This window comes from Crocodylus porosus, unplaced genomic scaffold, assembly GCF_001723895.1.
Source record: "Crocodylus porosus isolate Cpor-Errol unplaced genomic scaffold, CroPor_comp1, whole genome shotgun sequence".
NCBI classification, from domain to species: Eukaryota; Metazoa; Chordata; order Crocodylia; family Crocodylidae; genus Crocodylus; species Crocodylus porosus.
The window spans coordinates 67107769-67134785 of record NW_017728950.1 but is presented as its reverse complement, the minus strand read 5'-3'; the positions used below and the strand labels follow the sequence as shown (position 1 = coordinate 67134785).

The 27017-nt window shown below is 40.7% G+C and overlaps 1 protein-coding gene across 6 annotated transcripts in view; it reads right to left on the bottom strand.

Annotated features, from left to right (window-relative positions):
• Positions 1-27017, bottom strand: part of PCSK5 (proprotein convertase subtilisin/kexin type 5) — a 378572-nt gene that overhangs the window by 84386 nt on the left and 267169 nt on the right. For all 6 annotated transcript variants that reach the window (XM_019554922.1, XM_019554924.1, XM_019554923.1 and 3 more), the window contains 7 exons: positions 14285-14428; positions 9258-9360; positions 8564-8757; positions 6594-6678; positions 3154-3251; positions 2492-2621; positions 1392-1507 (listed from right to left, as the gene is read on the bottom strand). In XM_019554922.1, coding sequence (XP_019410467.1) covers positions 1392-1507; positions 2492-2621; positions 3154-3251; positions 6594-6678; positions 8564-8757; positions 9258-9360; positions 14285-14428 — 870 coding nt within the window. The remainder of the gene's footprint in view (positions 1-1391; positions 1508-2491; positions 2622-3153; positions 3252-6593; positions 6679-8563; positions 8758-9257; positions 9361-14284; positions 14429-27017) is intronic.

The window sequence follows — 27017 nt, the reverse complement described above, 5'->3', positions numbered from 1 at the left end:
CCTCCTCTGAGTTCCCAGCTCCTTGCAGGATTGAGTCATGTGGCAGTAAAAGATGAATTCATGTTACTTCTATGGATGTTAGTCTTATGTCATCTTGTATGTTCAGCCACAGACGTGAATTTTATTTACACAAGTGTACAGAGGGAAGCACTTACAGTTTATATAGTGTTTTTCACAAAAAGGCTGGAAGTGTGAAACTGTCATAGAAAGTGAGAGGATGCTATAATCATATTCACACAGATGAGTGCTTCTAATGTAAATTTGCTTTGCCTGAGCGCCTTTTAGGTCAGCATTAGCAGTGATCCATGGAAACTGCCCTCAGTGACACCTATATGTTCAAACTCACTAGAGTCGTTGAGGTTGTAGGGGTGTAAATGAGGACAAATTTAGTCCAAGACACTCAAGCCTCAAATGGTATAGCAAACCCTGGTACTGAAATGCATTGCTGATAACAGAGGTTATTGTGTTTGCACCTTTCAATTTGGTTTTCACTGCTTTTATCCAAGTCCTTCTCGAATAATTAGGCCTTATGATATTTTTCCTGACATCTGTGGTAATGGACACTTAGTTTGTTGGTACATTTTGACTGATTTTCTTAAGCATCTGTAACAGTTGTGACTCTAGACTGGACAGCCTGTTCTGGAAGAGCAAGGGGGTAACAAGAACTGTGAACGCACACAAGTGCCGTGGGCTGAATCCTCCTCTGCCTCACTGAATAGCAAAACATATTAGCTTTGGTGTGAGCTAGACTGGCCACTGAGTTACCATTAGGTTTTACTGTATTTGGCTTGCCAGCTATCTGTCCCACTATATGTAACACTTGGCTTCTGTTCTGGAATGATATTACTTGTTGAATTTTGATTTACACCTACAATTAACTTGGATCATAAGTTTATCAGGGCAAGGACCACATTCTCTTTATTTCTGCATATACCTATGAGACCTTAAATAATTAATAATAAAACTGAAAATATATGTTAAGAATAATCATGTATATCAAATCAACAATGACCTGAGAGAATGTCTAAGATGGTAAGACCTTTTCAAAATGATCTCTGCTTTCCCCTTGCCATCCCTTCACATTATTCAACTAATGTTAAGAAAGCTTTTTCTTAATTTTTCTGTTGACGGTGCATGAAGATATTTACATTAAAGCAATTCTAAAGCAACAACCATTACAAAATAGGCAGATATAGCAGGCTAAAACTGAGATAAAGGAAGGGTTCCATAAAACAAAATGAATTCAAGTTATGTGTTAGCATGAAATAGTATTAGTTTAGGAGAGCAGATGTATGTTGAAAAAACCCCCAACAAAAATACATAGAAGTTACAAAGTTAATTTTGGTGACAAGAAATTGAGTGGCTTTTTTGAGAAGAATTATAATACTCACCGTCCTTACAGACTGTTCCAGCTACACAGACACCTGCATCTAAGATATAGCCACTTGGGCAACTTGTACAGTTTTTGTCTCCTTGCCCATTGCAATTCAAACAGCTGGCATCACATCTTAAAGAAAAGGCTAGAAATTAACATCATGGCCATTTAACCAATGACAAGATTTTCCATTCTATTGTCTCTCAGTGTCCTGCATATTTTTCATGTTCTCTCGTGGAGTAACTATAAGCTTCTGAACTTTTGAATCTATGTGCCACAGGTAGAATTCATCAGCAAAGCTTAAAAATATATTATGCATCCATATACTGGATAAAAATGCATAGGGAAATGGACGAACATCCAGCACTTCATAGGAGACTGGTTTCAAGTTGCAGCAAGGGAAGTTTAGGTTATATATTAAGGAAATCTTTTTCACTAGGAGGGTAGTAAAACACCAGAACAGTTTTTACCCAGAGAAGTTGTGGATTCCCCATCCTTGGAGATTTTTAAGACCTGGTTTGACAAAGCCTTGGCTGGGATGATTTAGTTGGGGATTGTCCTGCTTTGAGCAGGGAGTTAAACTAGATGATCTGAGGTCCCTTCCAAACTTAGCTAGCTTTATCCACCAAGTATCTGCAAATCTATAGTAGTATTTACAGATCAATTGTGGTTGTACAGTATTCTAATATGATCACTTCTCAACCTGTTGTGGGCTAAGATCATTGTGTAGCCAAGGAACTAAATGATCCTTATAAGTGGCCATTGAATTCTTTGTAAAAGCCTCATATTACTTTGGACAGTCCCTCTGTAACCTATTTTTATGTCTAACTTCAAATTTTGGAATAACATCTTAATTTCTTTTAAAAAGCAGAAGAAACTGAAACAGACCTAAAAAGAAATCCTGGAATTTTTATTGTGAATATAATATTTATACTAACCTTCTTCCCTAATTTTACTTATCAGACTGTTTTCTTGTCTATCAGAATCCTTACTTATTTTAAAGTTCTTGAACTGTATAATTATTTACTTCCACTTTACACAGAATGGCACTAAATATTTAGATGCCTGCTTAAAAAACACTAAAATATAATATCATCTTTGAAGAACATAACTTACCTTTTGCAGTTTTTGAATATATCTTCCAGAGAATGATCAAGGTAATAACCAGTACTACAGCTTTGCACACATCTCCCATCCTCCAGAAAATAACCGTCAGTGCAGTTTATGCAAGCATCTATTCCAGCACCTTTAAAAGCCAAGATAAAATTCACTGGAACACATTTGGCACATTCTCAGCTATAGGCTAACACCAGGCAGACACCATTTCTAAGTGTGGTGAGGTATTGGCTTATTGGAAATTATGTGCCTTACACCTTTGCATATATATACTGGTAACTGCAACTCCAAGCAGACAAAGATGTAGTTATAGTACAAATTTATGCCATAGTTTCTTGAGGAAAACAAATCACTATTTCTAAACTGGCCTGCTAACTCTATTGTCTTGTTTCCAACAAGGAAGAAGAAAACCCAGGTCCTCACACAAATTATGATGAATTATTATAGGCAAAGAAAGCTAGTGAAAATTAATATAAAAGGTTCATCTTCTTTTTATTCCAGCTAGAAAAAGTCTACCTTACTCTCAGCTATACTAAGGAAATTTCATGGCTTATGATTTTCATTTACAAGGCACTTATCATTCTGTATTTGGAAATATGATGTAATAAAATGAAATTGAATGCAAGGGAACAAAACAATGAAGTCAAATGTCAGTGAGGTACCTGCACATGTGGCGCAGGAACGGTGACAAGGTTCACATTCCCTGCCACTGTGAAACTTTCCATCTTCACAGCGGATTGCACATCTGGATCCATGTAAACTAGTGAAAAAGATAAAAAGAAAAGAAAAGGGCTATTCAACACTCTCCAACTGACAGCAAGGACAGCGGTCCACTCTAAATCTATCACGGTTTTGGGAAATTTTTTAAAATTAATTTTGGGTTAATAAAAGGACTGCAATAACTGTATCTTTTGGTCATTTTATACAGCTTTCTTCCCCTGGCCCTTCCACCTTCCAAAGTTCGTTATGAACTTAAATGCAACAAATATTTTTACATCTATGGAGGACTGGAATAACTGTTTATCGGCTCATAATACTCATCTGATAGGACAAAAAGCAAAGAAGAATGCCAATTTTAAGTGATTAGAATTTGTCTTGGGGCTAAAATCACTGGAGCAATATATAGTCAATGGAATTTGATACTAAGGCTTTATGCTTGTCTAGGAAATCATATAGTTCAGTGCTGCCCCCTCGTAGCATGTTACATAATTGGCAAAGCATAAATTCAGAGTAAAGAAAATCACTTCGCCTTGTTGCAGCATGATATTTCCTTCGAGATTTTCCATCCCACTACCAGCCTGGTATTATCCAGGGGATTAGTCAGGATTGCACCCTGAGGTAATGTGCCTACAGGCAGTACTGAGGGATAGTATAGCAGCAAGTACCAAAGGAAAAAGCAGAGCCATAATGAATCATATTTCCATGACCCTCTATAAGCACCTGTTTATGCTTTAAATGCAACGTAAGAAGACTGTTCTAAGCCCATTATTAGCTAGGCATCTTTGACACTTGCTCTCTTCCAGAGAATCTAAGCTTTCATCTAACTTCATTTCTAAAAATGCTTTGCAATTCTGAAGCGCTTTCTAGCCCAGGATGACAGAGATGGTTGTTTGTCATTCTCATTTTACAGATTGAGTTCAATGGCCTTTGCACCTCTGCAAATGAAACTGTAGGTACTTGCATTTGAAAATTTTTGCTGAAGTAACTCATCCAAAAATTATAACACCTAGCTTTTATCAAAGTGTGTTTTTTTTAATCCATTGAGCTCAAAGTGCTTTGCAAAATAAGTCAGTATATCATTATACCCTTTTCACAGGCGAGTAGCCTCTGAGATGCAAAGAGGCTGAAATGACTTTTCTAAGATCACTGAATAACAGAGGCCAATAACAGAAATACAACCCAGGTCTCTCAAGCTCCCAGCCAGTGCTCGAGTCACTAGGTCACTCTGCCAACAAACATGTCTGAAGCACTGAGGTCTGAATCTCCTGAGCATGCACTGTGCTTTCACACTCATAGACTTAGACTATGTTCCTCCTCCAATGTAAATTATATTCTTCGACTGTTAACTTCATCTTCCAGAAAGTCGTCATCTTTGGCCAAATAATAATTTCAAAACAAACACGCAACCTCCCTTTCATGCCAAAGAGTTCTTCAATTCAAAGTGTGGTCAGAACTACCTCCCTAGAGACTGGAAATTTAAAATCCCTGTAAAGGATCCAGTGCTAGGAAGAGAGGCGAACTTTGAGCTTTCAAAAAAGTCAATGGGAATTTGAAGGCACTCAGCTTCTGCCAGGATTTAACCCCATAACTGTCTAAATAAAATATCTCGACCCAAATGAAATTTGGAAGGGTCTGAAACCAGGATCCAGAGTTAGATGGTGCTGCTAAATGATTATGTGGAATATTATTATTTGGATTGGCTATTGTAAGAAAAATAGGCAACTGTAGTCCAGGTACTCTTTCAAAAAAATCTGCCTTGAGACATTCTATTCTAGGATTGGCTTCACTTGATCCTTGAAAGAGAATCGCCTGTCCCGCTGCCTACAACAGAATGAGATTTGGCTTCTTTTCACCTCTGGAGTTTCTCCTTTGAAATTCTTATTCTCTCCTAACAAAGAATCAGCACTGGCCTCCTTTCTTTCAGTGGCGCTAATGCTGCTGCATACATTTCTTGGCAGGGATTTCAAGCCAGCTCATGAGGCCTATTTTTGTTTTTATTCTCCATGAAAGCTGTTGGATACTGTGTCTTCTGCTTTGCTGTGTGCCATAACTAGAATGAACTTCGGGTTTTGTGAACTTGATTTTTGCCTGAGTTCACCAGCTTGTGCTTTTTGGAAACACTGGTGCTGTAGCAATTTGACCAGGCTTACATGTTGTTATTAAGCTGGTTAAAAACTGTAAAAGGCAGTACTTTAAAAAAACAAAACAAAAACAAACAAAAAAACAACAACCTTGAAATGGTGATAAAATTTTCGCGTTCCCCCTCTCCCCCCCCCAATAATTTTCCCAGGGGCTGATATAAGAGAATGCAGTTATAGAAACAACTACTTGCATGTGCTTTTCCTCAGAGGAACTTATCATGTTCTACAAGCATTAATTTACAGTTAATTACCACCTAATTTTACGGAGAGTTTAAATGATCCAAGGACCTGACTTGATTTTGTGCCTTTCTTTTAGATCTATTAAATCTCCTTTTTAGGCAGGGCCATTTTTAATGAGTATAAAAACACATTATTGGAGCAATGAAGGTGGCTGAAAAAATGCAGTGCATACACAGGAAGCTACGAGTGCACAAGAGGCCATGCTGCTGACAGTCAATGAAATGAACAACAACACAAAGTTTTTAATAAATGAATAAAATGGATTCTTTTTGGACATGAGGTACACGTTTAGAGGCAAAACAATCGCAGACAATCCTTATCCTGAAAAAGCCACAGATCTAAAATTCTGACTTCACATATTTTCGTGGAGTACATGCAGAGTACAATCCCTTACAAACTCCGTAAGATTTTTGACCTTCTCTGTTTGGATCAAAAGGTCACTCATTCAGAAAGCAGCTTGAAATGCGTGCTACTCCTTTATGGATTTTACCTATCAGTTTCAGGAATGATTAAGTCCCCCTACCAGGAAAAAATATCCACTGCTGTTTTAATATATGTGTGCACTATATCGTAATGGAACTGAGCCTGAGGCACTTAAGATAAGTGAATGATTGGATGTCTGAAGAGACACAATAAAGATAAGAAAATAGTTTCTAACTATCACAGAAATGAATCAGAAGGATTAATATGATTCACCAATTCTACTTTTAAAATAATCCTTGACTGTCACACTGGAGGTCAAAAAAGTGAAGAACCTAGCTTTCATATGGCTACAGCTTTCATTTTACCTGCACTAAATGAAATTTTTTTACTCCACTGTCATACAAGATACCATATAGTGGCACAAAAATATTATATTGCAACATAAACAGCAATGGAACACATAAATGGAGGTCCACTCAAGGTTAAATAGTAATGTTATATAACTATCTTTGATGCATGTCCATAGACTGAAAAGCCTCTTCAGCTATTGTTTTCAATGAAATCAATCATTTCCTTACCTTAGGCCATGTCTGCATTCTGTGCAGGTTTGGAATTCAACACATGTCTTGCAGTTCTCACTGCATTTTCGGCAAACAATCTTATCTACAAAGGAAAAAAAAAAAGAAAAGCAGCTCAGAAAGCCCTGGTCAATTATGTTTAATAAAATTATATGGATATGTTCCAATCCTTATTGCTTTTATTTCTTGACATTAGCAATGGGAGTAGAAAACAAGAATAAAATTAAATAGTGAAAGTGCTGCTTGTATATTAATCTTCCCCATCAAGCACCAAGTGATTTGAGTGGCTTCTAAATATTTAAAATGATTTCATCTTCCTTTGAGAGAGACTGTGAAAAGAACTCTTACAGTAACATGCTTATTTGAATTAATTGTTTTTATTACTAACTTACATAATCTTTTCATATAAATGGAAAAAAATCTAAGTCAGCTCCAAACAAGTTATTAATCTTTTAAACATAGAATCATCAAAAATGGGGCTGGGAAGGAACTCAGAAGATTATCTAGTCCTTGAAGAGGAGTAATATGCCTGCGTAAACCACTCCTAGGCAAATGTTTATCTAACCTGCACTAAAAATTTTGTAATAATAGAAACTCCACAGTCTCGCTAAGCAATCTGCTCCTGTGCTTACTCATCCTCATAGTTAAAAAGTTCTTCCTAATATCCAACCTAAGTCTGTCTTTTTGTTATGTAATAACTGTGTTTTAGTTCTTATAAGCAAACAGCCTTTCCTGACTGACTAACCCTCAGACATTAAGACTGGAACTTTTTCTGTTCTTACCTAACTCAAGTCACACACTACTTTGCAAATCACTTTTCCATCTCCGAGGGTCCCTCCACTCCAGTTGTCAGGCCTGAAGAGGCCATATTTCGCTTCTCACTCATACCTCCTACCCACTGAGATGCTGTATCATGTATCTATCCAAAAAATGAGAATCCCCCTAAACTTCAGGTCTCACCTATCCTGCCCCTTGATCAATTAGAGGAGTTGATGGGAATATTAATTCATAGTTTTTATATTATGTAAATGGAAGAAAGGAAGCCAGTGCCTGTTTCTACTATGGGAATGAGCATACTTCTACACAGTACAGAAAGCTAAGAGAACTGGTTTCCAATTAAGCTCTTAGGCACACAGATATTTTCAAGCATGTGTCTAAGTCCCATTGACGTAAATAAGATTTAGGTACATGTTTAAAGCTAAATATGTTTTTAAGTAATGCCTCATCTTGGAATTAAATTTGGGTGACCCACCTGGTAATCCAGAGGTGGAAATTTAAGACAGATCTCCCGCATGGCAGTGTGTGTTATGGTGTTTTGGTAATTGCTTTATGGGAGATAGTTAAAGTCTATCAAAAAAAAGTTTCAATCACCTTATAAATTAATTTTGCCATTTGTTGAATGGATGGGTCAGTGGGGAAAGAAGAAGGGAGAACCTCTGCATTTTTAACATACCAAAACAGGATGCTTTTCTAGTTGCCTTGTATTCCATAGTTCACTATGGTACCAGAAGCAAGGGGGCCTTGGGTGACATTTGGGCTGGGGGGAACTGTATAACGTACTGGGGGGAAGATGAATATTACTTCTTTTTGGGGCTGCATAAAATGCTGTTCTCCACATGTTCCCTTACACACCTGGCTGCCCTGAGCTACCCCACTCTGTTAGCAGGACAGCTTTACTCGTGTGGTGTGGCTAATGTGTGATCTGCTGTGTCTACTCCCAGCTACGAAGAGAAAAGGTGGGATTTTCCCCTGTAGCACTAAACTTGATTTTCAAAAGATAATAATCAAAACAGATTAGTTTTGGGGCAGATACCTGATGCCCTAACAATTTTATATAAATGAGTTATATTTAGAACTAAGATAAGGGTATCAAAATATATTTTTCCTTTTTAAAACCATCTTCCTCCAATTCCAGAACCACCCAAATCAAATTCTGTAGCTCAAAGCTGTAAGCAGTAGAGAATACTAACTCTTATCCAGGTAAAACCCATCTGGGCAGTTGGTAATGCAGGTATTGGTTTCTTCATTCAAGTAGTAGCCAGATTTACAGGTCACGCACTGGTCACTATGGCTTCCAATACAGGTTTCACAGTTGGGTGAGCACTTTTTGCAGCGTTTTTTGTCTGCAGTGTAGTGACCAGGTGGGCAGTTTGGAACACAGATCCTACATCACGCAGGGAAGAGAAGGCAGTCAGTGGCAATATAAAACAGGTATCCTTTAGGCCCACTAAGGACCCACTCAGTGCCACCTCAAGCACCCACTCAGTATCACTTCTCTATTTTATCCAAGGATTTATACAAAGGTAATGCTCACAAACATTGCAGCCAACAATTTTTTCCCAGCATCTATTGGGTCATTGTACTCATCAGGTAATCGCAACTCTACATCTCATCCTGATGTTCTACAAGCTGTCCTATTAGAATACTTTTGTTTTTGTGTGTTGTTTTTTTTTTTAAATAAATATGCAGGTAATAGATAAGTAATCAGGGAAAGGTATTTGAAGGATGCATATTAAATTCTTAATAGAAATTTAACTCTGATGCAAACTATCAAATAGATTAACAGTAAGAGAGAGGATTTATAGCTTGCAGTAAGGGAAAACAAGAGTGGTGTTCAGACAGACAGAAAGCAAAGTTTTTAAAGATTGTATTTTTCTGTCTTACCGTGTATTGTTTTTAGATTTGTAGTAGTAGTGCAGACAGTCATTACAGTGGTCCGGTCCTGGCCCATCACACCCTACTTTACTACATTCAGCATTGCATGGTCCTTTGATAAACCCCAAAATCAAAATGAAAAAAATTAACACATCTGCTACTCAAAGCCTTTTAATCCAGATTATTATAATGCAGAATATAATTAACCTAGTTCCCAACATGCACTAAGATCCAGATCCACAAATGTGTTTAGGTACCTAACTGCCACAGATATCACTGGAAGTTAAACATCTTAAATACATCTTAAAATCATCTTAAATGTAGCTGGGTCTCAGTGACCAGCTACAATGATTTAATAATCACATGGAGTAAGCGCAGTTCTGTAGTAGCTTCTGTTGGGGGCTATTTTTTGATTCAAACAGATGTCTTGATGATAAAAAAAAAAAAAAAAAAAAAATTGAATTTTTACTCACACATACTCAAAAACCACTAGATTCTTTAAAAAAGACTAACAATATCATAGGTCATCATGTACCAAATAAATATAGTTATGAGAACAAATAATCCCTGGCATCCCATGAAATGTATAATATTTTAATATAAATAAAAGAATTAGGGTCTTGTCAGTCGCAATATATGAGAACAGATTAATGCAAATAGTTCTAATATTTAAGATTTCCGAAGTAATTCTGACTTCACATCCCTGATTAAATTTTCTTGTTGGAAAATATGTGGAAGTTAGATGTGAAAGAACTCCATTCTTGCCTCCTCTTTTTTAGGGTTTTTTTTCCTTTTTCCTTTCTCTTTGTCCTTTCACCTGTCTGCCAACCTAGTTGCCCCACATTACAGTGTATGTGACTGACAGCAGGTATGAGGGAGGGAATTTGTCCTTCTTTATGGTTTGAGCTCTGAGCTCATGACCTGGAGGCAGGGGCTTGAGTCCCGGTCTAGGTGCGATGCTTTTCAGATTGGTTGGTTGATATAAAACAATACCTGGCCTTGACTGGAGCTAGCAGGTGAGGTCAGAAGGGCTATTTAAGAGGTCCCCTCCAGGATGAAGAGAGGACATTTTCTAAGACGCACATGGCAGAGCATGCGCCTCTAAAGCCCTCTCTCATACTCAGTATTTGGAAATGAGTAAATTACCAGAAACTTAACTAGAAATGTAGTTTACAGTAACCTAGAAGTGTCTTAAACGGCTATCAGGATGGTTCTGTTTGCTCTGGGCTATTCTGTTGATACTTCTCTGACTTGTACCTCTCTCCAAACCTATGCTTTCTCTCCCCAATAAAGTTATCCATTAGCAAGCCTTGCGGTACATGCAGGAGAGGGTTTGGGTATGCCCTTTTTGCTCTCTTGGCTCACCTGACTAAAGGAGGCTACTTTTTACGCTTCAGGCTAATAGAAGCACTCCAAGATCCCATGATCTACAGGGCCTGTCTATTCTGGGAGGCACAGGGCCCAGACAGAAACCTAAGTCCAGGTGGTGGCAGTTATACCCCAGGCTTGCAGATGTGTTCCAGGAAGGGGGTCAGCCAGAAGTTGGTGCCCCTGGGGAAGCATCCGAAGCTTTATTATTGGTGGGGGACAGCGAGGTCGTTGGCTCCGTGTAGGAGTGCCCCCTACTGGCCTGCCACATTAGTGATGTTCATTGTCTTATGGTACACTCTTTTAGTGACTTTAGGAGAGAATGCAGGGGCATGGCACCTGGGAGGGTGCATCTACATATTCATTGGTGCACCTACACATTCATTAATGCACTTTTGTTAATGCATATTAAATTTAGTCACCTAGTGTGAAGTACTAAACAAATGCGCATTAGGCTGCCCTACTGCACAGTAGGAAAAGTGCATGCTTTTTTAGTCAGACTTAATGTAAAGTAGCCTATTTTTACTGTGCATTAGTATATTAGCACAGTTTTTGACATGACACTTTAATGCACAGTAAAATAAGCTCCTGCACATTTAAAGCGTACATGTAGATGTGCCCACTGAAAACTGGAGGTGATAGCGAGAGATGGGATTTTCTAGTGGTTTTGTAGGCTAGAGGGAAGAAGTCAATTGGGCTGTAAGTTCCACATGAGAATTATGGACCAGATTTCAGTATGCATAGTCTACATATCAGTAGCTGAAATGGGAAAATATCTCTCTTCATATCTTCAGGGTACACATTGTGTTGTTTAAGTGTTTCCTAAATTTGTAGGTGCACAATGGGAAACAAGAGTTTGTGGTCCCCATTGGAAAAATGTATGCGACACAGTGATTTGGTGTTTATAATTACTTCCAGCAGAAGTGGTTAGCAGCTGAAATCTTATTATTACATAAAAGTGTTCAATACTCATCGCCCAAAAATAGTAGCCCTAGGCCATGCTGGAGCTTGAAGGAAAAACAGAACTGTGGAAAAAGTCCCAGTATCTCCTGATGCCTCCTGGGGTAGTTCAGTCTTCCAAAACAGAGAGAAGTTCAAGAGTGAAGGTTGCAAAAGTTTTCAGTATAAAGTAATTGTTTTGGGGTGGGCAACCTGCCTTTATTTAGGATGACACTGACCATAGAATTATCCAGTCTTTTTAATGTGCGCTCAGATTAACTGACTTCAGAATTAATTAATGTTATTTATATGCTGCTCTTCCCAACAAAGGCTTAGGGCAACTGAGAGCAGAACAATTGAAAAGGGCAACTAGAGGCGTTTGTATGCGCAACATTTTTTGCCCTATCTTGTGCTGCAACAGCATGACTGTTTTCACAGGTAGGTTTTCCAGACAGTTTAAAAGTCTTTGTAGTACATTAAAGTAAAACTCCTCGGATGTAGTTTAGTTTGGCTTGCCACGAATTAAAGCATAGCATCCATGGATTCGTAGTGTGCAAACACAAAGGCACTCAAAGATATGTAATAAGCCTCTTTGTCTACCAGATGGTGCTGTGACTTTTTTGTAGTTCACTCCTTTGAATTGCTTCTGCTTTTGAGTTGCATCAGCTTTTTTGCCAGCCCCCGCTCCCAAAGCTGCATGGCAGGGCATAGGCATGGGGTGGGGGGCCTTGGGCCAGGGGGGCAGTGCTGGACTGTTCTGGTTTTCTGCAGCACCAGCCAGGGACTGGGCTTAATTAGTTTAAAAAACCTAGTGTGTGCAAACACTGATGCGATGCTTCAAAATAAACAAGTTTTAAATTTATAAACCTATTTAATTTAATGAGGATTAAACCCTGTGGTGTGTATGGACACCCTAATACACCAAATTGAGAGAGACAGCCATTAAAAAAATCTCATCTTAACTCTCTTTGCTAAATACTTGCCCAAAAGCTTGCAGTGTTCCTGAAAAATGACCAGGCTCAGACTGGCAAGCCTCAAGAGGAAAGGAGTTCCAGGTTTCAGAAGCAACTGGTGAGGATAAGCTCCTAATATGTTTTCACCAAGTGGACTTGACATAACGATGGTACTTGTAGGAGGTTGTGCTCAGCTAACCTTAGGGAATGTGATGGGGTGAAAAGGAGAAGGTGATCCCTTGGATATGTAGGGCCCAGGCCATTTATGGCCTGAAAGACAAAACCAGCACCTTGAATTGCACCTAGAAAGCTACTGGGAACCAGTGTAGACAACAGAGGATCTAGGCATTGTGGAAATTGGTATTATTATACACAAACAGGAAAGTCACTCATTTGGTGCCATTTAGCAGTGTCCGTATTTGACTGATGCTTAAAAGAATAGTTCTAGTAAGGCTCAATGAAGACAATGGGAAATTTCTCACAGAACTCAAATGAAGGATATTGTTTTAGAGGGGAGTAAGACTCTTCACCATTCTGAACAGCTTCTCACATATGCTGCTGCATAATTCTTAAATTTTCTATAAATATATCACTGGAGGATTTTTCATCATGTATGTTGCTCACCATTAATGCAGGGTATATACATGCCACACTTAAACAAAAAAAAACAAAAATTATATGTGAGCAATGAAATAAATGACTTATTTTCAATAATAAATCACATTACTTGGGTCTTAATGAAACAAATTTCTCTCTAAATAGTCACAATGTCTATTCTCCCTGATAAAATGTGATGGGGTGATTTTTGCTAAAATAGATACTATAGTATCACGCTTTGGCCCTCCAGGAAAAAAAATAATTTGCTTGCATTTTATTATGAAGCATACACAATCATTACTTCAATTTTAACTTAATAAATAAAAATAACATAAATAAAAATAAAAGCTGTCTTTTTTACTTCAGAGGAAATGTTTGAAAATGTATCATATTGATGGTGGAAGATGTTTATTTTTATTAAGCCAGTTTAGTTATTGTATTTCTTGCAGTATTCACCGGAAGCTAGGTCTTTACCAAACCAGAAAGACAGCACAGTCTTTCCTTTCAGGCAGGATCCTGGGGTGCCTATACACATGACGATTTTCTCATTTTAAAGCCCTCTAAAGCTGTCACTTAATACACATGGACAACTTTCGAATGTTTTTAAAATAGCAGAAGTAGCCTTATTTAAACCGCATGTATGTGTTTTAAATGTAAGTTGAACTGCTATATTGCATCTCAGTCACCTAGTTCATCTTTATTGCATAAGTATTTAACTGGGGCTTTTCAAAGTGGTAACTACTAATTGCTGCCCTCAGGGGTAACTAGTTCTGTAGCCTCAGGCTGCATTGTGCAGCATCTAGTGCCCCCTGCCGCCTACTTTACAGAACTACAGCAAGGCACAGAACTCAGACCAAGAAGTAGAATGTCTATTAAGGAGCTGTACCTAAAGCACTTTAAGTAAAGTACAGAAATTACAGCACCTCTGTAAATGCCTGCCTTACACATATATAGGCACCCCTACTCCTTAATTAAGACAAACAAATAGAGGCAGAGGATAGGTAGGTGGGGATTATTAAACAAGTCACATGGTAGCTGGTTGGTGGATATCTAGGTATTGACAATACAAAGTTTAATGATAAAAGGACTTTATACACCCAGAGTCCCAAATCCACTTTCAGTTGTATCATACATGCAGTACAGAAGGTAAATGTTTTCTCAGACTGTAGTCTAGTTTACCTGAATAATCATCGGTCCCATAATCTTCTGTAGGGTCTTCAATTGGACTGGAGCGCACCCGTTCTACTTTTGGAAAATCATTTCTTGGAGAATAAGGTTGGATGGAGGTCCCATAAAGTACTAAGGACCATTCTTTCAATTTGCCTAAGAAGTCAAACATAGCAAGAAAAGCATGGCTTCAGAAAGCATTCCTATTCTGTTACTCTCAGAATAAAAATGGATGATTTTTGTACAGGACTTGCAGAAAACACAATGTTAACCTCCCTAAAAATTAAAATCTGCTCACCTTTCTTCAATCAATTTTTCATATACAGGCTTTATAACATGTCATCCTCTCCCAATTCTAATAAAAGCTTGCATAATTCCAACATTCCCACCTGAACAGAAATACCATAATATTATAGGTCTTGATAAATGGTGTAGTCTTGGTTCTGAGATTCGACTGATTTGACTCACATGAGTTTTTCAGTGCAAAAGGACTTCAGCACAGATTTGTCTTTTCTTCAGAACATTAGTTAATTGGATTTACTATTTTTTATTCTAAAATTGTTAACTTTTTGCTCCCTCAATGGAATTCCAGATTGATTTTTCCACAATACTCAATAATTCGATAGGGACCTATTAAAGTACACTGGAGGTGAATCTACATGTTCATCAATGCACCTTAAATACTGAGAATTTTGTTTAGTACTTCCTTAATAAAGCACTATCTAAATGCACAGTACCTAAACTTACTGCACAGTAGCACCAGTGCACAGTTATTTAGGGACATGTCCTGCACATTAGCCTAATAACACTGTGCAGTAGACTATTAGCACGGTTTTTGCTATGACACACTACTGCACAGTGTTATTAGACCAATGTGCAGTAAGCATTTTGAGCAGATGTGCCCTGAGGAAAGAAAAACTTAAACACACCAAATTATCTGTAGCAGCAGTACTATGTTGTCCTCTAATAACAGTAAGGTCACTTAAAGTCTCCACTTATTTAGCAATCATCATTGTATTGTCTCGGCACGTCAAATATTTAGCTTCAGAGCACATCTGTGAAAAAGGGAAGCATTATCTGCACTTTGCAGATAGGGAGTTGAGGTAAGTAAATGACTTGTTAAAGGTCATACAGAATGTGAAGCAAGTAAATCCAGATGTCTGAAGCTCTGGTCAAGACAGCCAGTCTTTCCTTCTGCGGCACGCTCTTATCTCATTGACTCCCAGGGCTCTGTGACTCTGCACCCACCTCTACACGTAAGGGTTCAGCCAGGACACAGGTGGCTGGGCCTGTGGATAGGTCCTGGGGGGCAACTAGGAGCTCAGCAGGATGGGGCTATAGGTTACCAGAGAACTGAGTTGGGGTCTGAGTCAGAAGAGTGGAGAGCATACAACTAAGTTCCAGGGCAGCCGAGATTGGAGATCCAAGAGATGTAGTCCAAGACGCAAGTTGAGGTCAGGAGCCAGAGGTCATAGAACCAGTGCCAAGTCCCAGGGAGAATCAGAGATCAGGTCAAGAAAGCCAGACTGAATCAGGATGCCAGGAAAATCACAGAAGGCAGATCCAACACCGAGTTTCAAGGAAGATTCAAGATTGGGGTTGGGAAAAGCCAAAGTCAGAAAAACCAGGCAGAGCTGTGAATATGAGGCTGTGTCAAGATGTGCCTGCAGCCTGAGGGTGCAGGTGTGCTTAAATGGGGTGAGTGGCATTTTCAACAGCCAATCTGGTTGCAGAGAACTGGGTCAGTCATATTAGCCAGGGCTTGTAACAGGTTTAGTAACTCAGATTCTTGGCCCAGCCAGGCCTGCTTGATCAGAGTTCCTGACAGTACCCCTTCCCCCTCATGGGGCTGTCTTCCAGCCTGGGATCTGTTTTTTCTGGGTACTTCCAATAGAAATCCTATACTGGTTAGGAGAGGGGGAAGGTGAATGTGGTTGTCTTGTTCCCAAGATCATTCTTCCAGGCCATACCCCTCCAAGTTGATCAAGTAGTGGAGCTTGCCTTAGACAAATTTGGAGTCTAAAATCTGCTTTAGGATATATTCTTCATGATTTTCCACTATTACAGGCTGGAGAGGCAGGTTCAGACAGTCAGGAAAGGGGTTCTTGATGAAAGGTTTGAAAAGGGATATGTGGAAAATGGGCTGTACTTTCAGTGTCTCTGACAGCTACAGCTTGAATGCAACAGGGTTTCTTTGTTCCACCATCTTGAATGGGCCCAGATAGTAGTAATCCTGTTTGGCTGATGGGATAGGTGTCTTAATATTCTTCACATACCAGCCTATAAAAACTAGGCTGACCAACACCAACAGCCCACCCCATTATTTTAGTTGGTAATAAGATCTTGATAGTTTTCAAATATCAAGACCTTGTTACACCAACTAAAATAGTGGGGTGGGCTGTCAGCATTGGTCAGCCTAGTTTTTATACACAGTCCTGGCTGCATCAAGACAAGCCTTTAATTCTTACTGAACCTGTTGGAGAAGCAATACAAGATCATTTACTGCAAGGAACCATGGGAAAGTAGGCAGCACTGGGTGGAACTGAAGTTGGAAACCATGAGAAAAAGGGAGTCTGGCCTGTGGAAGTATGGACAGTGCTGTTCCACTAGAGGGAGCAAGGACACCCTATTATCCTCATGAAAATTTAAAAAACAGCTGGTCTGATTTGTGTGTTCTGTTTGACCATTAGTCTGAGAGTGATATGCAGATGAGTGATGAGATTCCATGCCCAGGGCCTTACAGAACTCATGCCAGAAGTGTGAAATCAATGGGAGAGCCATGATTGGACAGCACCTGAGACAGGCAGCTGTGCAGGTGAAATATATAGCTCAGAAATAGGTTGCCTGTTTTGTTGGCAGTGGGGACAGACTGGGCAGAGATAAAATGAGCCATCTTAGTTAATGTGTTCACTGAGAACATGATTGTAGAACAGTTCTCAAAATGTGGGAAGTCCATAATGAAATCCACTGAAAGTATTGACCATGGTAGTGTGGGAGTGCATAATGGCTGGAGGAGACTACCTTGCCTGGTTTGAGGTTTCTTAGTTTGGGCACATGTAGTGAATGAGTAGATACACTGTTTAATGTCATGGCCCACTCAGGGCCACCTGAACTGCCAAGGGACTAAGAACTGGGTCTTGTTATGTCTAGTGTCCTGCAGGAAATGTCATGACATAGCCATAATATTCTCGATCTTATGGGACCATCTGGGTTGAACCGATGCTGTTGAAAAAAATAACTCTCTTGAGCCACTGAAACTCGGGTTGGGAAGACCTCACTGACTGGCACAACTCTTTAGCAAGGGGGTCACTTGTGAGGGCTGTTTGGATGGCTGAGAGAAGGCTTTGCTAAGTGTAGTTTTTAGGCTAGAGAATGGTAGAAGGTGGCGATGGGTCTAGTACACAGGGTTCATCCTTACAGGATAGGCCATCTGCCTTCTTGTTCTTGGTTTCTGTGTGATACATGATTATGAAATTAAAACAGGAAAAGAAGAGGACCTGTTAGTGGACCTGTTACAAATTCAGTTACCAGCTTGCCTGGAGATATTCCAAATTCTTAAGGTCTGCTACTACCTGGATGGGGTTGTGAGCCCCCTTCAAAAGATGCCACCATTCCTAGAAGGCTACCTTGATGGTGAGGAGTTCTTAGTCTCAAATGTCATAATTCCTTGTGGAGACAGTCTGGACCTAGGCATACAAACTCAAGAGTGCAACTTGTTTGGGATATCTGAAGCCCGAGGCAGAGCAGCCCGAGGTGTAGTTTGACAAGCTGGCTTCCACTATAGATGGTTTCATGGAGTCCTGGTGCCCCAGAATGGGCAGAAAGGTGAAATCCTTTTTCAGTGTCTCAGAGGCCATTTGGCCTTCTGAAGACCATTTAAACAGTACCCCTTTCTTAGGGAGGGCAGTCAGTGGGGCTACTAGGTATGAAAACCCTCTGATAAAACATCTGCAAAAGCAAAATGAAACGTTGGATTCCTTTGTACTCATGTGGTATGGCTCATTTAGTGATGACAATTATTTTATGGGGATCCATTGTTAAGCCCCTGGTGGAAATTATATAACCCAAGAATTCAACTGAGGTGCAGTCAAACTCATATTTCTTTAGCTTAACATATAGTGGACCTGGTGCAGGTTGGTGCAAGCAACCTGGTATCTTTGGCCCTGTTTCCAGCCTGGGTACTGGTCAGAGAAAGCCATTCTCTCTAAACAAGAGTACAAGTAATAAGGTGAGGTGAAATGGAGTTCTCTTAACCCCCACTCTGGCAGGTCAGTAGGGGGCACTCCTGCATTGAGCCACCCACCTCACTATGCCCGACCACCTTCTAGGCTCTGAGTGCCTCCCTAGGGGTGCCTCGTGTCTGGCTGACCCCCTTCCTGAAGCACACTTGCTAGCCTGGGGGTAACGTAAGCTGCCACCACCCCGAGAAGGGACTCTTTCGGCCCTGTGTCCTTGGGGAAACACAGGTCTAATAGTCCTATGTGTACTTGACCCAGTACAGGCACTTGGGGCACTTCCCCAAATTGGGGGCCAAAAAGGAAAGTCTCCCTTAGTCTGCAGACCTAAAGGCCCTCTTAGGCATAATTTAGATCCACCCCTCTATAAGTCTCCTACACCGGTCACAAAGGAGAACTTTATTGATTACAGGGGTAGGGTGAAAATAGGGTACAATATCATAGAAATCCCATAGAGCAAAACAGTCTGGCTGAGGTACACGCATCTGAGTTATTGCCAGCTATATATCTAATCAGATCTCAAGTAGCTTACTCACAAGCATCATCCAGAGACTGTTGGAGATTCCCTCTGGAGGCAGGCCATTCCTAGCTCATGAGATATGGGGGAGAGAGCCAGTTTCAGATGGTAAAGCTCCTCTCTAAGCCTGAGTCCCCTGCATGGCTGCTTCCCCCTCCTCCTAGGCAGTCTTAACTTATATAGCCCCTGTGACCTCATTCACCTGGTCCAGTGCAGGCCAGCTCCGGTTGGCTGTTGGCCAACCAATTTGAAATGCATCACTAATTGCCGGGCGGACTCTAGCCCACCAGGTAGATGCCCCTCACCCAGGTAGCTGATATCAGTCATGTAGGCAGAGGGAGCAGGTTTCCCCCCTCCCTCAGGAATGTATTAATATCAGGTTACCTAAAGAGATAGGATAAAGGTGTGTCTCCTCTGCTGGGCCCATCCTAATCAAATTGTCACAGAACAGAGATTTTGTGGAGAAACAAAAGTGGTTTCCTGCCACACCCACATGATATCTGGGTTATGAAGCGATAACCAAGGGTTTACCTATATAACTGAAAAGTGAGGGGAATGGATAAGATCAAAACAAAGAGACTCTTGTTGATCACTGATTGCCATTCCACTGGGAGTGTCTCACTGGTGATGGGGCCTGAGGAAAGGGGGGATCTATCCACTTTTCTACTACTTCTGTTTTGGCCAGACCGGTATCTGATATTGTTCTGTGAGGGTTGAGTCCATGAAATTACTGGAGGCGCTTGTGTCCAAGAGGGCTGGAACAGATGGTCATCTTCTCTTGTATACTTCATTTCCCCCTCTACACATCATTAATCTGGCAGAGCCACACAACCCAACTGCTTTATCATTGGTGCTTGCCAGGTCCCCATTGGCCATATCATTGGTGCTTGCCAAGTGCTGTGCACATGAGGAGGTGGCCAGCACTCTGTGGTGCATCACCACACTGACATATTGGATTGTTCTTTAAGACAATCTTACAGAGTGTGACATTAAAGCATCCAGCTCCAGAGCAAATCCTGTTTAGTTTAATCCAAGGGGAGCTCAGGTTGCTTTTGAAGCACTTGAGACAAGAATCAGCCTCATCCCACTTTTTGTGGTGGTGTTCAAGTGCCCAGAGGGCACTTCTGCCACCTCCACACTGTTGCAACAGTATCTGTGCCTCCCATCTAAATCAATTTCTTGACTTCAGTTGCTTATTTATTGGTTGCTCCAAGACTATGTGAAGCAAGTGCTCCTGGTTTTGTTGGGTGTGCTAAGCAAGGTCAAGAGTTGCCTCTCATCTTCAAAGGGAACAGAGAAGTCCACCCAGATGGGTGCTATAGTTTATTGCTACAGACTAGCAAAGGTGAGACTTGGAGCTTGGTGGCACTTGAGACTTTACTGTGAATCAGAGGGGCTGGTTGAGTGGTCACTGGCAGGCCTGAGCAATGCCTCTCTTCTGAGGCCAGGCCAGGGAGTTTCCCAAAGAGAAGATGGGCATTCCTTTCCTCAGGCAGATTACGGCAAAATGCCCAGACTCCCCACAATACAGCCAAAAGATCCTGGCAGGATGACAAGCCTTCTCCTCTCGGGGGTGGGGATTAGGGAGGGGGATGGGAAGGAAAGCCTTTTCCTAGCTGCATCTATCTTTATGTCTCTATCAGGGGAAGTGTTAGCTTTTCTGGTGGTCTAAGCAGACCTGAGGGCTGAGATTCAGCTCAACCCTCCTGTTTTCACTTGGACAGATGGACATCAACATAGATACTATGATCAATGAGTCTGTCTGAAGTAGTTGGAAGTTCCACCTAGGCCAACTCATCTTTAATGTGGTCCTGAAGACCCCGGCAAAAGTGGAAACGTTGAACTACCTGGTTCCACTCTATGCTAGCTACCAACCATCTAAAATTGGTGGCATAACTTGACACCAGGTGGCAGCCTTGTCTAAGGGTCTGGGGAGCTCACTCCCCAGTATGAACCTGATGCAGGTCACAAAAATTTTAGCCATGGCCCAGATAAAACCTTCAGAGTTGTCAGGGTGAAGTTTTGTTGATTCCAAAACTGGTGAAGCCTAGATCAGGACATTGCCACTCAATAGAATGATGGCCATATCTGAAGGGCAGGTTCTGGGGCAGAGGCTAAAAGCGAGGTGGCACTGATTTATGAACCTTTGAAAGCAGCAAGGGGCTCCAGTGAATTTGTCAGGCAGTGGAACCTAGGGTTTGGGCTAAGCCAAGTAGATTGGCTCCCCCCCAGCGGGCACAGAATTGGGGTACATTAAGCTTTCAGGGCTGTAATCTGGGTTTGTAGCCCAGCACTGAGTTTCATGGGAGATCCATGATCAGGGTCAGGAAAAGTCCAAGCAGGGTCAGAAGTCAGGAGAACCAGACAGAGCTATGAAGGTGAGGCTTGCCAGGACAGTTTGAGGCTGTGTCAAGGTGTACCTCAAGCCTGAGACTGCACGTGTTCAAAAAAGATAAGTTGCACTTTCAGCAGCCGACCTGGTTACAGAGAACTGTGTCGGTCACATTGTCTAGGATTGGGGGCAGGCAGTCCCTGGTCTGTACTTGAGGGGGCAAGTGCTGCTCCTCCAGGGACTCACGTGCTTGGCCCAGCCAGACTTGCTTGATCAGAGTCCAGGACACTACAGGTTGCACTGTGTAAGGCACAGAATCTAGCTCTGAGTCCATTTCGTCTAACTTTTCTTCTACAGCTCTAGGGTTCTTTAAAGGTAATAAGCATTCTAACCAGTGGTTATATTTTCAAAAAAAATCAGTGGAAAGGACTATATTTTTTCAGACTTCAATGTTACATTAAAGTTATTTTTCATTTGAAAACCCATTCTACAAAACATGGAAAATACGTTTAATCTCTTTACAGTTACCTACATTCAAAAATCTTCACACACTTCTGTCAGTCTTCAACTTAATTGTCAGTCTTTCATTAGAAGAGGTTTAGCCAAGATAGGGCAGAAGTAAATAAGAGAGATTATTATATGTTCTGTAGCTATTTTTCTTGTTCTATTGCCATAATTGCTTTTGTCATTGGCCAATGTGCCTGCTCCTGACCAAAAATTATTCCAAATGAGCCCTTCCCCAAGATCACTCTAGTCTTCCTTCTCTTGTATATCAATTCATCCCAACAACTTGGTTTGAGCTTAGTATTTCTTCTCTACCTGCACTTCTTAAACCTATATAAGTCTTTATTAGAGTCTACTTATTTTTTTTGTATTTGTTGCCCTCTAGTGAGGTGCCCAAAACTGTTTACAGCATTATCTTTTAGGTTCTATATTCAGCACCTAAACTTTACGTAATAACAAAGTCAAAGATTTCCTTAAAGACTAATGACTTGACAAGAAATGATCTCCCTTTTTTTTTTTCATCTCAGTTTTATATTCAGGCTAAAAGTTGACATAAAATAGCTATTACCTGTCTCAATAAATCTAGCTTCATCTGTTGTTAGATGAAATCTTGAATTAATAGAAATTCTATACTGTTTCTGACATTCCTTTTGTCATATGCCTGTCTATTTTTGCAAGCAGCAGAGTATGCTCCAGGGAATGCAGCAGGAGCTGCTTGGGGTACCCAACACTGGGCAGAAGGAAGAGCAATTACTTACCTTCTGGCAGAGGAGTTGGGCAACTTGGCACCTTTGGAATGATCTTGCAGCACCCAAGCGTGCTGTGACTTCCTAGTAAAGTATCACTGTTCTAACTGCTACTTTTAGCTATTCAATACCTTTGATCAATTAAAGAGCCCTAGCATACCATAATCAGGTTGCTTCTTTACATGGTAAACCTTTAATCTTTAAATATTCTCCTGTTCGAACATCTCAAGAACATTCTTACTCTGTTAGTAATAGCTTTGCACCGGGGGCTCACATTTAATTGGCTGTCTGCAGTTATTCCCAAATAGTTCTCAATCACTGTTTTCTAGGATACAGTTCCCCCTATTCTTTAAATGTGGCCTACACTCTTCTACATGACTGTATTTTGGCTGGATGCAATGGAGCAATATGTACTTTGCCAAGTGATCCAGATCTCTCTGCCCTCATCATCACTCTTGATCCCTCCACCAATCTTTGCATCCTCTGCAAAATGTCTCAGTGGTTATTTTTAATTTCTTCCAGGGCATTACTAAGAACATTGAATATTACTGAGCTGCACACAGGTTTACGTGGAAGCCATTGGAAAACCTCCTCATTCAATGATGCTACCCCTGCCTGGCATCTGGCTCAAGCTACCATAGTAGGATTGTGAATGTACATAGAAGTCTACACTAACTCATCTGTATGTATGATGAGGGCCTTAAATATGTCCCTTTATGTGAATAAGAGTAGATGAAAATAATTCAGCCTGCCATGGGCTTTGTTTCCATTTAAAGCATAGTTCAGTAAATAAAGGGTGAGAAATTTCATGGAACTTGCCAGCACATAAATGAAGCCTGCCTCAAGGCAGGTTTAATTTGCACAATGAAAATATTTCAATAAATAAGTGTACATACATACACACTCTTTTACAGTGTATAAACAAAATGTACATTGCTTAACCAATTTTTTTTTTTTGGCTGATTCCATCATTTAGTTTGGCCAGCATAAACCCCTTCCCTCCCTGTATTTAGTACAAAGCAGAGGGCCCCAGTTGCATGTGTAGGAGAAAGGGTATATCACAGTATTTCCCAGAAAGCATATATCTGCTCCCATGAACTCTGCAGAATGAAATGCAAAAATAGCATGCATAGGTTTTTATGAACTGGAACCTGTATTTCTTTACAGGGAACAGATGTGGCAATACCTTGTCCAACACTGGGGTATGATAACATCAAAAACATTACTTGGGTAGGCTCTTTGTTCTCATTCTGATTATAGGAAAATCTTCAGTTCTTACTTTTTATGGAAAGGTTTTATAATTATGTACGGACTTGCAGGAACAAAAAGCAGACATGGCTGTGATATCAGTGTGATAAACACCAGGCCATGGTGATGAACTGAATAATCACCATAAACTGTACTCCTGTACCTTTTGCTTACCTCATATTCTGCCCACTGATCTACCACTGCCAAGACTAATTTTCACATTCCAAACATCTGAGTTTTTCCACGGATAATGTATGACAGGCACTAGCAATTGACCAGGAATATTACTGGACTATTTCCATTATGAGGCAAGTACTACTCCAGAGGATAGAAGTAAATGAGGCCAAAGGAGACAAAAAAGAATAAGGGCTCAGACTCTCCAGTTAGCTGCATCTTTCAGTATTATTTACACCTGTGCAATGTGAGTACAAAATAAACGTAAAACACTGACCATCTGACCTGGTGGTGGTTTATGTCCATGTTGCAGGGGTATAAATTACTGCCCTGACACAGACGGCAAAGAATCAGTTCCTCATGCCCAGATTCTTGGCTGTGCCCATTACCCACTGAAAACAGATGATGATGTGGGAGATGCAGTTTAAAGCAGCCTCAGGATTGTTTGAAGCTGGCTATGGCCCCATCAAATGATATGCCAGCTGGGAACTTGGATCTGAGACCTGCACGAGGTGATAGAGCAGTCTATCATATATCAGCTGAGACTCTCTCTATGTGATTAACCCCTGCTGCAGTCTGTTCAGTGTAAACAAATATTGAAGTAAAGAAGGCAGCTCATACAAGTCAGGGTTTGCAGGAACAGGGCCTTAAAGAATAAAACTGGAAGTTTAGCGTGAGCCTTTCACACTGGTGACATAAAAGGGCTGTAAAATTATGTCTGGAGAATAGCCCTTGTGTAAGGAGGTTCTCCAGCTGGTGGACAGCTGCCAAAGTGGCTCCAGGCCAGCTCTCTTCCAGGATTCAGCACAGAGAGCATGCCAGGGCAGAGAAGGAGGGAGATAGCTAGAATGTACTGGCTGTACTTGGCTGCTGGATGAACCATAGGGGGCTGTTATAAACAAAATGTAAGGGCTGCTCTAACCGACATCCAAAGACAGGAAGGCCTCTAGCTGCCCCAAGAATAAAAGAGGTAAGATGAAAATATTGATAAAGTCCTTAACAATAGAGTTTATATGTTTCCATTTTAATAACCTGAAAAAATAATATTGCTGACACACTATATCCCTTGTCTGCTTATCCAGTAGACCCTGACTTATCTGTACTCTGAGGGACTAGTCTCAGTTCACAAATGGGAAATGTTCACATATACAACTATAACATCAAATAGCAACAAGATATAGGATTGTAAAAATGAAAAATGTATATATAATAGTCCAGAAATATTATGCTATTATTATTGCAAAACCTATTACCAAAAACCTGTACACATATATTTTTAGCATTTTTAGTGACTATAAATGGGGGTTCATAAAATTAAAATGTTCATATAAACTGGGTTCAGAGGATCTACTGTGTTAAAGCAGAGAACAGAAATTCACAGTATACATTACGGAAGTACGGTAGGAAGCCTGTTCAGAATTTTGGATAATAAGACATTTAAATGAGTGATAGGTATCTTGTGTACTTGCTTTAAAGGAAACTCAAAAAAAAACCTGCGTGCAAAAAACGCGGGGCAGCGCACACAGGAACAGTGCATGTCACCCAAAACCAGAGCCTGGCCGGCCAGAGCCACACTCCAGCTGCCAGTCAAGCTCCAAATGGCAAGGATTGCCACTGCTGCAGACCCAGGAGGCCCCCAGAGCCCCAGGTAAGGCTGCTGGGGCAAGCCCAGTGCTGGCTCCAGCCTCCCCTCCCCTACTGGGGTAACCTACTGCACGCCAGAGGGCACATGGCACGGGCATTCCCCAGGGACAAGTAGCAGCAGCACAAATATTCACACTCTTGTGTACATGCCTAGAGGGGTAAGAAGAGAACCAGGTCTAATATAATATTGAGTAAAGGATGAAAACCTGGAAAATCATAGAAAAATAGAAAGGACATCCCTAGGTCATCTAGTCCCACGCCGTAGTCAGCCTATGAATGATGGAGATTCGAGAAGCTCTCTAGGTAATTTGTTCTGGGCCTGATAGCTGGAAACCACCCTCTTCAAGAAGAGTGATTCATGCTCATGTTCCAGAATATGGTGACCCAGGCTTTCAAAATTTGATACCTAAATTGAATCTAAGTCTATATTTAGCACCTATAAATGACTCTCCATCCAGGAGCTTCCACTGATTATAATATGGAGTTTCCTTTTGCTCAGCAGTTTTAAAAATCCAGACTCCCTTCTTCAGGTATCTTCTATGGATTTGGGAACCCCAATTCAAGACTCACTTCTGAAAATCTTGGCTTATAATTGTAGTTTTAATTATCTTTAAAAACAAAATTTGGGTAATGTAGATATGTGAATACTGAAATAATACAACAGAATTTGGTTTAATTTTATGTATTGATTTTTAGGACACTTCTGGGAAATTCAAGAAATCAACACTAAGTACAGACAGTCAGAAAGCCCAAGGCTGAATCTATTCAATCGTTGCAGGTTAATCTAAGATGTGTAGATTGAACCGACAAGAAAGTGAACAAACACTCACTTTTGATTCTGGAAATGCAGCCATGTCCCTGCAGTGGCCCAGGCCAGAAGCAGGCAGGGGGGAGCACTAGAACACACCTCGCTGCTCATCTGGGGCAGACAGCTTGAGCTAAAGCTAACCCATCCACCCTGCGAGAAGGGGTTTGCTGGGGAGGTCCAAGCATCCTGGGATTCTGGGGAGCTGTGAGTTAACATGAATCTGGAGGGGATCTGGGACAAAAGCTCAATGAACTGATTTAACCTAAATCAGTTAAGTCTGATACTGCCTTCATTCAGGTTTATCATAAACTGATTTTAGCCATTTTGAAAGCAGTTTATGTGCACTAAATGTCTGTTGTGTTACAGCTTTGAACCATTTTCTGATTGCTTATACCGGTTTATGGGTAATTTCTGTCCCTAGCCCTCCAGAGATTTTGAACTGATTTATTCTCTATTAATTAAGGCCAAGGTGGAGATAGAACTGGGACTAGCTACCCGGATCAAGGACAATAAGAAGTCTTTTAAATACATAGGGGG